Source organism: Blastocystis hominis (genome assembly GCF_000151665.1).
Source record: "Blastocystis hominis, Singapore isolate B (sub-type 7) whole genome shotgun sequence assembly, scaffold_0".
NCBI lineage: Eukaryota > Bigyra > Opalinata > Blastocystidae > Blastocystis > Blastocystis hominis.
The window spans coordinates 1,633,095-1,644,470 of NW_013171815.1; the positions used below are offsets into that span (position 1 = coordinate 1,633,095).

At 53.5% G+C, this 11,376-nt stretch overlaps 2 protein-coding genes; one reads left to right on the forward strand and one right to left on the reverse strand.

Annotated features, from left to right (window-relative positions):
* Positions 1-1,811: 1,811 nt before the first annotated feature.
* On the reverse strand, positions 1,812-8,718 carry GSBLH_T00000540001 (uncharacterized protein; the record flags this gene model as incomplete). XM_013038762.1 has 3 exons in its annotated part: positions 1,812-8,267; positions 8,299-8,510; positions 8,541-8,718. The coding sequence occupies 3 exons, from the start codon at positions 8,716-8,718 to the stop codon at positions 2,196-2,198; spliced, it is 6,462 nt and encodes a 2,153-aa protein (XP_012894216.1). The 3' UTR covers positions 1,812-2,195.
* A 693-nt stretch (positions 8,719-9,411) lies between these two features.
* GSBLH_T00000541001 (Zim17) lies at positions 9,412-9,866 on the forward strand (the record flags this gene model as incomplete). XM_013038763.1 has 2 exons in its annotated part: positions 9,412-9,522; positions 9,554-9,866. 2 exons carry the CDS (start codon positions 9,412-9,414, stop codon positions 9,851-9,853), a joined length of 411 nt encoding a protein of 136 aa, XP_012894217.1. The 3' UTR covers positions 9,854-9,866.
* Positions 9,867-11,376: the final 1,510 nt, after the last annotated feature.

The following is an 11,376-nucleotide window of genomic DNA, read 5'->3' on the forward strand; positions in this document are numbered from 1 at the left end:
CTGGAGATACAGCTATCGAGGCGGAAGAAGGGCTATGACCCTACTCCGGGTATTTGTAATCAATGAATTGCTTGTTTTATAATCAGATATGGGAAATAAAGTGTATGACTACCATGGACGTACATGTTCCTATTGAATCACTGAAGTCTAGACAGATCTCATCACCACGACTCTTATTCGTATGCGAGAGATAGTGAGACTCGCAGCCATAGCCGTCGACGCAGTCGTAGCCGTAGCCGTAGCCGTAGCCGTAGCCGTAGCCGATATCATGAAAGTCGCAGGTAAAGCCGTTGAATCATTTGAACGGAAGACATTCCTACGATCCCAGCCCTCGGAGAGGCGGAGAATCTTCGTACAGCCGGCCTGTGTACCCGTATGACGACGGGAGCACCAATAAGAACGATGGGACGAACATGTATGGGATGTGTGTGTGGTGCTATCTAGTTTTATCGGCAACCTGAGGAACGAGGTGAACGAAGACGATCTCCACAAGCTGTTCGATAAATTCGGGAAGATCGCCGAGTTGAAAGTAATGCGCGACAAAGATCAGAAAAGCAGGTTTGTCTGAGCGAGCTCGCTTCACACAAAGAGGCTACGGCTTTGTTACGTTCGAGAGTCCGGATGATGCGAGCGAGGCTCTGAAAGAGAAGTAGCGGCTTGGCGGATCGCTCATCGCGTAGATTTAAGTTGTACGGCACCGAACTCGTCACGCAGCTCTCCAAACGGAAGAGTGGCTACAAGCCGACGCCTGGCGTGTGTAGGCGATCGATTTGGGGTTTATTGGGTAGATATGGGCACGCAGGCGCAGCGCTACTCGTTCTGTAGGACATCGGAGCGAGAATGATCATGATGTAGACCGTCATGCGAGTCATAGCTACCGTCCGCGGAGTCGAAGCCGAAGCCACAACCGCAGTCGAAGTCGAAGCCGAAGCCGAAGCCGAAGCCGAAGCCGCGATTACCATCGCGGAGGGTACTACGGAGGCCACCGAGACGCGTACGGAGAAGTGAATGATCGATACGCGGAACCGAGAAGGGATCGGTACGCGGACGAGGGCGCGCGCGGAGAGTGGTACGAGCGTCGAGGAGAGTTCGAAAGGGAGTATGAGCGAAGGGAGTACGGAAGAGAGGGACGTCGAAGCGAGAGAAGGGAGGAGTATGGAAGAAACGATCACAGAGAGGATCGGAGAGATTATGGAAGGGAGGATCGAAGAGATTATGGCAGAGACGATCGGAGAGATTATGGCAGAGACGATCGGAGGGAGGATCGAAGAGACGATCACCGAGATTATAGAAGAGAGGAGCACCGAGATTATGGCAGAGACGATCACCGAGACTATGGAAGAGACGATCGAAGAGACGATCGAAGAGATGATCACAGGGACGACAGAAGAGACGATCGAAGAGACGATCGAAGAGACGACAGAAGGGACGACCACAGAGACTATAGTCGAGACTATAGTCGAGAGAATCGAAAGGACTATAGCAGAGATGATCGAAAGGAGTATAATCGAGACTATAGCAGAGACGATCGCAGAGACAATCGAAGGGACGACCACAGAGACGACCACAGAGACGACCACAGAGACGATCGCGAAGACGATCACAGAGAAGACCACAGAGACGATCGCAAAGACGATCGACGGGAAGATCGGAAAGAGGACCGGAAAGAGGACCGACGGGAAGAGCGAGAGAGTCGCTCGAGTCGATACGATGATCGACAGCGAGAAGATCGATCGCATGAGAGCCGCTCCTCCCATTATGACAGCCACAGAAACTAAGTTCAACTGTTTGTTTGTAGGAACAAAGAAACCCAACGCAAATTCACGATTACTTTCTTTTCTTTCATTTAATTCTCCAAAGCAAGAATCTTGTTGCTCTGCTCGATGAAGTGATCCGCGGTCTCGTTGCGGCTCACGAAGAGATCGTGCTTCTGATGCTTGTATCTCTCCCATTCCTCGATCTCCGCCAGCTGCGCCTCCGCATCCTCGTTGGTCTTCTCCATGATCTTCAGAATCTGGATGATGTTCACCTTCGTCAGATTCACGTCGTTCACATCCTTCATCGGATGCTCCAGCAGCTTGAAGAAGAACTTGATCAGCTTCTGATCCACTCCCATCTGCGAGAATCCCTTCTTGTCCGCCTTCCACATGATTCGGAACGTCTCCATCACGTAGTCCGCGTTCTGTCCGGGCTCCTCAAGCAGCGCGCGGAACGCGCGGAAGGTATCCTTCGAGCACATCTTCTTCGCGCAGGTCTTGTCGTGGCCGATCTACTCGCTCACCCCTCTCTCCCACACCTACATCGTGCATGATTCGAATCACACTCATCGTCAAATCGCTCTGCGGCGCCAGCTTCACCGCCACCTTCAGCGTCGCCACCAGCTTCTTCGGGTAGTCCAGCATCGCGACGTGCTCCGACAGCGTCGGCGTGGACTTCAGCAAGCACGCGATGCCCGACGTGATCGTCGACAGCACGTTCTCCTTCAGATTGTCCGGCTGCGTGGCGTCCACGTACTTGTCCTCGTCGTCGTTCCGCTTCACCTCCTTGCCCGACAGGCGGTCCTGCTCGTACTTCGCCTCCACGAAGAACATCTTCAGGCATCCCTCCAGCGAGTCCTTCGGGTTGCGCAGCGGGAACTTCGGGTCCTTCAGGTACAGGCGGATGTAGATGCCGCCCACGTACAGCTCCTGCGCCAGCTCGGGGTACTCCATGTGGAATCCGCGCGGCAGCTCGAAGTCCTCGTCGTTCCAGAGCCGCTGGTTCCACTCGTGCGCCAGATCCTCCACCGTGCTGCGCAGCTGGCCGCGCATGTGGCCCGTCCAGATGATCTCGGGCGTCTCGTGCTCGCTGTCGAACTGCGAGCACACGATCTCCGCCTGGTCCTTGATCTTGTTCACCAGCACGGAGGGCATGAAGCGACGCAGCTCCAGCATCACCTTGGGGCCTTCCTTCTCGTCGTTGCACATCCGGTTCAGCAGCCGAGCGGCCATCGTGCGGTACTGCGAGCCCACCTGGTCCTCTTCGCGGCACAAGCAGTACACGCCCACCAGCACCACGTTCAGACGACGCAGCTCCGCGACGGCCTCCGACGTCTCGGTTAGGCGGCAGAGCAGATCCAGCGTGGGGAGGCGGCACGGGAAGCAGTCGGCGTAGAGCATCTTGAGGATCCAGGGGATTTCCTCCTCGCGAATGATCGTCTTGGCGCACGGAGCCAGCGGCGTGAGGATCTTGAGCACGTCGATGGCCGTGTCGCGGAGACGGTCCGTCTCCTCGTAGTCGTTGTCCTCGTCCGGCTGCAGGAAGCTGAAGAGGTCGTCGATCGCGGTGGGGTTGGTGATCGTCAGCGCGAGGTCCTTGGTGTTGGTCAGCACCAGGCTCAGCGCCTTCAGAATCATCTGCATGAAGCTCTTCTTGCACTTCGGCTCGTACTTGCCGTTGTAGTGGCCCAGCTCGTCGGGCTCGCCCGAGCGCTGCTCGTGCAGGTACTCCAGCAGATCGGCGCAGAACTCGTCCGCTCGCTCGAAGTTCTTGGGGTTCTGCTGGTTGTACACGCGCACATAGACGTCGCCCACGATCAGCTCGTCCTTGATCGCCTCGAACACGAAGTCGTTCACCAGCTCCAAGTTCGGGTTGCCCGTCTCGCTCTGGTCGTGGATGCGCGCTCGCACGAACTCCAGCAGCTGGTCGCGCATCTCGCTCGTCCAGATCAGACGCGGGACCTCCTTGTGCGTGTTCAGGATCGTCAGCATGTCCAGGAAATCGTCGCTATCGGACAGCTTGGCGGCGACCGGCGGCGTCAGCAGGATGCTGAGCAGGCGGCGGATCTCCTTGTTCCGCGGCGCCTTGGGCTCCGCCTTCGAGTATCCGCCCAGACGGCTCAGCGCCAAGGCGGCGCGCTTGCAGTTGTTGTTGGCGGCCTGCTGGCTGTGCGCGGTCTCGTCCATCTCCACGGTCGTGTTCTCCTCCAGCGAGGGGTCGAAGCGGAACAGCAGCGGCAGCGTGGACCACAGCACGCAGGAAGTGCTCTTCAGCATCATATCCTGCAGCACTGCGCTCAGCGACGCGTTCGCGATCGCCTCCAGTCCGTACTGCACCAAGTGCGACGACTGGACCATCAGCGGGTAGCGCGCGATATCGGTCGGCAGGTAGCTGATCTGCTCCATGATGGCGCGGCCTTCTTCCAGACCCGCCGCGTAGCTGATCACGTGCATCAGGTTCTCGCCCACGGGAATGCGCGGGTCGTCGCTGTTCGTGTCGGGCACGATCAGGCAGCGATTGATGAGCGCCGCCACGATCTCGATGCCCTTCTGCAGAATGAACTCCTTGCAGTTGTAGGGCGTGCAGGCGCAGGTGTGGTAGAGCAGCTCCGAGGCCACTTCCAGCTGCGGGCAGCGCTCCACGGTCAGCATCTCGTCCTCCTCCAGCGTCAGAATCGGCAGGAGGAACTCGTACCCAGCGTACTTGTACTCCGCAAGCTTCTCCGGGAACCGCTTGTAGATGATGCGCTGCGCCTTCAGAATCAGCATGATGTTCACGGGATCCGGGCCGCCCGTGCGCGTGCGCGTGTTCGACAGCAGCTCGAAGGCCTTCTGGATCTTCTCGAAGGTCTCGCGACCCTCCGGGTTCTTATCGGGGTGGTACTTGCGAGCCAACTTGCGGTACTCCTTCTTCAGCGTGTTCTCGTCGGGTCGCTCCACATCGGGGCCGAATCCCAGGATCGCATAGGCCTCCTCTTCGCTCACGCCAGGGGCCTGCTTCGTGTTCTCGATTCGCCAGCGATCCAGAACGGCGCGCAGCAGCTCCACAGGCTTCTTGATCGGCCAGTTGTTGAAGCGCTTCTCGTCGCACAGCGCGGCGATGTAGTAGTTGTGGCACCACATCTCCTCCTCCAGTTCGGGGTACTTCACCAGAGGAATCGGTCCGTAATCGAACAGCATCATCGGGTTCTCGCGCAGCTTCTTGCCGAAATCGCCGATGTGCTTGAGCACCTCTTCCACCATGTGCTTGCGCATCTCGTACTTCCAGATGACCTCGGGCGTATCGAAGTTTCCGAGCAGCTTCTTCGTGAACTCCTCGGGACCGTAGTTGTCCAGCAGGCAGATCATCGACTCGGGGAGGATGGTGCCCAGAATCGAGCGCTTGCTGATGGGCAGCTCGGCGGTCAGCGTCTCGGAGGACGTGTTGAAGTGCTGCAGCAAGTGGGTCGAGTACAGCATCGAGCTGATCTTCAGGAAGTTGCTGCCGCTGTACGCCATGGCGAAGAAGAACACGCCCGTGAGATACAGCTTGGACATCGCGTCCTCGTTGTTCTCCGTGATGATGCGGATCATATCGGCCGCGTTCTCCACCAGCGTCGGATTGTTCACCAGCATCAGCTGCGCGATGTACGCCAGGTACTTCCGCTGGCCGAACACGCGCTTCGCGCGAGGAATGGGCGTCTTCAGAATGCCCTCTGCGGCATACGAAGAGTGGCGGTTGAGGATCGAGCTGATGATATCCAACACCGTCAGAGCGCAGGCCACCGGCTCCAGGTAGGAGTTTCCTTCCATCAGCAACTGCCAGCGCAGCTGGCGGATCGACTTGATGGGCGCGTAGCCGCCTTGCTCGCTGCGCACCTCCGTGTCCGGAGTGATCAAATTGCGCTCCAGCAGCAGGTGAAGACGCGAAACGGTCACCGGACCCTTCTCCAGCTTCTCGTGTCCCGTGATATACCACCACATCGCAATGCCTTCCTCCTTCTCCTCCTGCGCGGGTTCTGCGGGTTGGGCAGGCTGTGCGGGCTGTGCGGGCTGTGCGGGCTGTGCAGGTTCTGCGAACTGTGCGGACTGCTCCACAGGCTCGTCCTCATCGATCGGCATGGGCGGAATGCCCTCCATGCCCATGGGGATCGCCTCCATGCCGGCAGGAACGCCGCCCATTCCAGGAATGCCCAGAGGAACATTGTCGTCGAAGTCAGGGTCGGGACTCTCCACAACAGCGGGCTCTTCCGGCACAACGATCACCGCAGGCTCCTCCTTCTTGGGCTCGGGCTCGGGCTCGGGCTCGGGCTCGGGCTCGGGCTCGGGCTTCGGCGATTTCTTGGACTTTCCGCCCTTGGATTTGGCAGGACCGGAAGTCAGCAGCAGACCGGATTGGATGATCGAGTTCTGCAGAATGGAAGAGACGCGGAGCTCGGTGGCGGAGGCAGTGTGCGCCATCGAGAGCAGATCCATGATGATATCCGCAGCGCCGTCCAGATCGCGGAGAATCAGATCGACGTTTCCGGGATACTTCATCAGAGCCTGGAAGAGGATGATGAGATGATCGCGGTAGGGACGATTCGCAGTGGTATCGATCATATCCAGCAGCTGGCGCGTTTCATAGAAGGTTCCGATCTTGGTTGTGTAGAATTTGTAGAGTGTGGTCATCGCCTTGATGCACAGCACCTTATTATCGTAGTTCTCTTCTCGCAGCATGCGCGTGTAGATGGCTAGGAACAGCTCTTCCGGACGGTCGATATTCAGACGTAGCTTGCCGTCGTTCTCCACCATGTGGCTGATGTAGAAGCCATCGATCACGATCTCGTTCTCCAGAGACTTATAGTCAATGAAGAACTCCTCGTGGTTCCACAGCGGCTTCGGCTCGCCCTCCTTCACCTTGTCCTGCTCGCGCTTCAGACTGTTCAGCTCCTTCTCCAGCGCGGTCTTCAACTCGTTGCGCGTTTCGTGGTTCCAGATCACAGTGTACGTGGAGTGATCGTTCAGCATCTCGAAGAACATCTTCGGGAAGTTGCCGCGATCCGACGCGCTTCGCTTCGACTCCTGGATGCGAGATCGCAGACGGCTCGTCGCGCGCGAAGGACGTAGGTCGCTATTCTCCTCCATTCGCGCGTTCTCTCGCTTCTGATAAGCCTCGATCTCCTTATCGGTCAATGCCGGATGGTTCAGGAAGCGCTGGATTCCGATAGGCACCATGCGGCCAAGCAAAGCGCGCGAAGCCTGGTGCTCGCCCATCCATAATCCCACGAGGTAGCGAGAAATGTATCGCTGATCCTCCGACGTGGAGTAGATCGCGTTGTAGAAGTGCTGAAGCAGCACGCCTTCGGACAGAGCCGCTTCCTGCATCAGCTGCGCCACTTCGCTCTGCGACTCCTCGACGATCGTCTTCATAATCAGAGCCGTGCTGGTGGTGACGCCGGAGCAGTTGGAGTGGAAGAGCGACAGCAGGATGGAGTGACGCTCCGAGAGCTGCTTGAGCAAGTCCTGCTTCACTTCCGAGGGCGTGGTATCCGAATAACTCGACAGGATGTTCTCCAGGAACTCCATCAAGGACATCACCACGATGGTGCCCGTCGGTTTGTACGCGTACACGTCCAGCAACTTCAGGAGCAAATCGCAGAACTCGGGAACCAGCAAGGCCTGCTTGTTGGCGATCTCCAGCTCCTCGTTCCGCTGCTCGGAGTAGGGGTTAATCACAACGCGCAAACACTCCATCGCCCAGAACACGACGCCTTCCTTTCCGCTCTTCAGCGCAGCCGTGATCATGTCCATCACTCCCTCCGTCTGCATGAAGTAGAACGGGAGCTCCGTGCGGAGAATCAAACGATACAGCGTCTCAAACATCGACGCGGGCACCTTCTCGGGCACTTTCTTGTCCTGCAGACAGGCTCGAATCTGGTCATACAGCGCCAGATACGACACGCAAAGCACCTTCTCCTTGATCTTGAAGATCTCGCCCGTGCCCTTCACGTTGCAGTTGAACTCGCACGTGGCATTGTACATCTCGTACGTGAACGGAACCGGCTCTCCGTCCACCGTAGTCGGCACGCCCGCGGCATCCTGCAGAGAGTGCAAGCAACTACCCATCACACCCGCTCCTAAATCGTACGTCAGCTCCATGTTTTTCGCGTTCTCTTCCTCGCTCGTGCGGATCTTGATTCCGGGATGCGTCTCCACCACCTGCAACATCGCTTCGGTCAGTCCCTGCATGCGGCAGATGTCCAACAGCGCGCCTAGCAACGCGTCGCGATTGCTGCAGGAGTAGCGGCGAGTGGGACGGTCCACAAACTCGATCATAAACATCTGCGCCTCGTTGAAGCAACGAATGAGATGCGTGATCTCGCAGAGAGGAATCAGCGATGTGATGACAAACGACTCGGGGTCCAACTCCATCATAGCGTTCTCCGTGATCTGCATGACACGCTTCACAGGAGCCATGTGGCGCGGGGTGTCTTTGTACACATCAAAACGAGCAACCACATAGTCGTTGTTTTTGAACTCGCGTCCTTTCTACGCCTCGCAATCCCTTCCAAACGCCTACGAGAGCGCTCGCCAAGTTGCCTCCCTTCTTCTTGCGGTTAATGGTAATTCCGCACAGCTTAGCCTTGTTGCTTGCATCTTTGAAGAACGATTCGCGGTCAGGAAGAATGTACACACGCTTGCGGTTGTAAATAGTGATCGTCAAACCACCCTCTTCCTCCAAATAGTCGATTGAAGCGATCAAGTGATAAGGATAGTGAGCTACCTCACGATCTATCCATCAGACACACGCCATACGTCAACCATCAATGTACTCGACGATGTCTCCAGCATTTGCGCTAAGTTCGATCGGCCTGCGATCTCCACTGCGACCAATCTTGTAACCACTGAAGAGCTTTCCCTGATCTTCTCCCCTCGCCATCATCATCCATCTTCTGGCAGTACACATGAGAGCTGGCAGGGCGTCTGTAGAAAAATTCATCACTTGCTCTCCTCTATTTCTTATGGGTCGCCCACACTGCCCACCTTCCCTTTCTCAAATGCAGTTCGAAATCTTCATTATTATCAACACTTACAGGATTGATGTCTATGACTTCTTGTGTCCAGAGCCATTTGTTTGTAACTGCCAAGTGTCCCGTCTCCATCGTCATAATTCCCTGAGGTGACAGACCAATAATACGCGATAAGTTACCTCGGAACTTATGATGCTTCACAGAGAGGAATCTTGCTTCGTATTCCAATTCCTATAAAGATCATATAGATTTCAGGTCCTCTACCATCTAATTCAATCACAAATGATCAAAACACTTTCAAATAAGTATAGTTATGGCACATTTCCTTGTTTATTATACTCGTTAATCACTATACATTGCTTTGATCCTTATTGTGTTTGTATTCATGCAAATAGGTTTTTCGTGGAGTCAAATAGGCTAAGACGAGGATTTCATAGTTTATGGAAAGAGGATCCCTCTATACAACAAGTTGTTTTTCTAAAACTTTCTTATTTTTCCACTCCATGCAGAGATTTGCGTGCAACGCACTGAAAAGGATAGCAGCTCTATCGGAAAAACGTTTTTTCAGCACGAGTTGTGTTAGGTAGGAGTGTTTGCTTGCCGATTCATCGGGTAGAAGCAGATGTTTCCTTCCGTCATGTAGTATGCAACTTGCTCGTCCCATGAGTCAATGGAATGTACACTCTCCTTTTTCTGTAATCAAACGATTCGAAGGGTCTGTACCAGTGCCTGAAAAGAATCCCGATTCGAAGGAAGAAGATGCGAGAAGTCGAGTTTGTTCTCTCTTTGAGTATTTATGACTAGGAAGTGTTGCCCTCCATTCCTGGCTCGAAAACAACGGACGATGTTATGATTATCGTGTTTACGTGCAAAGTGTGTAACACACGTTCTGCGAGAAAGATGAGCAAGGAAGCATACAACCACGGAGTTGTGCTGATCCGTTGTCCGGGGTGTAACAACCTTCACCTAATTGCCGATCATTTAGGATATTTTGATGATAATAGCACAAATGTTGAACAGATTCTTGCCCAAAAAGGAGAAAAGGTGACTCGAATGGATGATAAGCAAGTCCTTGAGTTTTTACACAAGGAGGATTTGAAATAAGTAGTGTCATTTATTCTAGTTTGTTTGAAAGATGGAGTGATTGCTATGAATTCGATTCGATGTTGTTTGTGTTGGTCCCCTTGAGTTTTTGCCACTCGTGGACATTCCCGTTAAGTGGGCAAGTTTGGAGCTAGAAAATGTGCCACTGTAGTATAGTTGGTTAGTACATCACGTTGTGGCCGTGATAACCCGTGTTCGAATCACGGCAGGGGCATCTCCTTTTTGCTTTTTTTTTAATTTTCAAATCTTATCATTCTCGTTCTTTCAATTTGAAAAGTCAAGATGGATTGAGAACCTCTTTTATTTATGGATTACGTCATCGATCTCGACAGGAACGGGGTTCTCGTTCATAACACATTACTTCTCTTTCCTCTTCACTCTAAAGTTCTGATTCAGAGGCAGATCGCAAAGGGTGTAGTTGTAAGGATTTTGATTCTGTGCCATGTAGGGTGATTGCCTTCTTCAGACGAATATTCGTTGCAAATACTGTGATGATGAACTCTGCAACAAGGAGATGAAATTTGATGAGGAGAGTTGCTGTTTTCAATGTACCTTGTCTCTTGATCGCAGTGGTGCATTCTTCTTCAGGACTTTCTTCACATTCTATGATCAGACTTGTATGGTTAGTCGCTGTTCTGAAGATGGGAGATGCACAGTAATGCCCTCTCCTGAAATACGATTTGTCGTTCAAAACGAAGTTTTCCTTTTTATTTTGTTTCCTAAGATCCGTAGATTCAAATCAGGAACAACCTCATTGGTTCTTCTGGGTTGTGCATACAGTCTGTTTTATCTAACAGCCTCGGACCCTTCTCACATTGGAGTGCTGTCTTTATGGATTTGTACATGGTTGGACTTTCTCCGAGATGTGAGAAATAGAGTGGCTATAACTGCATCCACCTCACTCCGATTCAGTATTCTGGCAGTAGTGGCAGTTGCTTTTCAATCAAGAATTTCCTGGATATTGATCCTCGACTCATCAGCCATGAAACAGTGGATCTGAAAGATCGCGAATTTGACAGGGTGCTGCGTTCTCTGAAATTTATCACAGAAGAAGGAGTAATCGTTGGAATGGCCAGCTCATGGATAGAAGAAACATTACCGCCAGCTCAACTACTATCTGAAGAAATATCGAGAACGATACAACTTTCTGTTTATCACAGACATCGTTCTGAATCACATTAGCTTTGATAATGATGTCATTCGTCAACATCCAGACAGTGCATTCAACCCAACGAATACTCCTCAGTTAATCCCTGCTATCGAAGTGGATTTGGTAATTCAACGAGTCAGTGAAGATCTGGAAAATGAACAATTCAGTATCACTTCCGACATGCAAGTAAACGAAGTGGTGTCGCGAATCCAGCAATGCTTGCGGAATGTGCTACATCTTGAGGAATATTGGTTGATTGATCTGCAGCGGATTATCATGGCACTCTCCGACAAATACCAGCTTCTTTCCTGCTCGCTTCCAGAATGTGAAACTCTAACGGATGAGCAATTACTCTATGCGTTCTCGCAGTGTT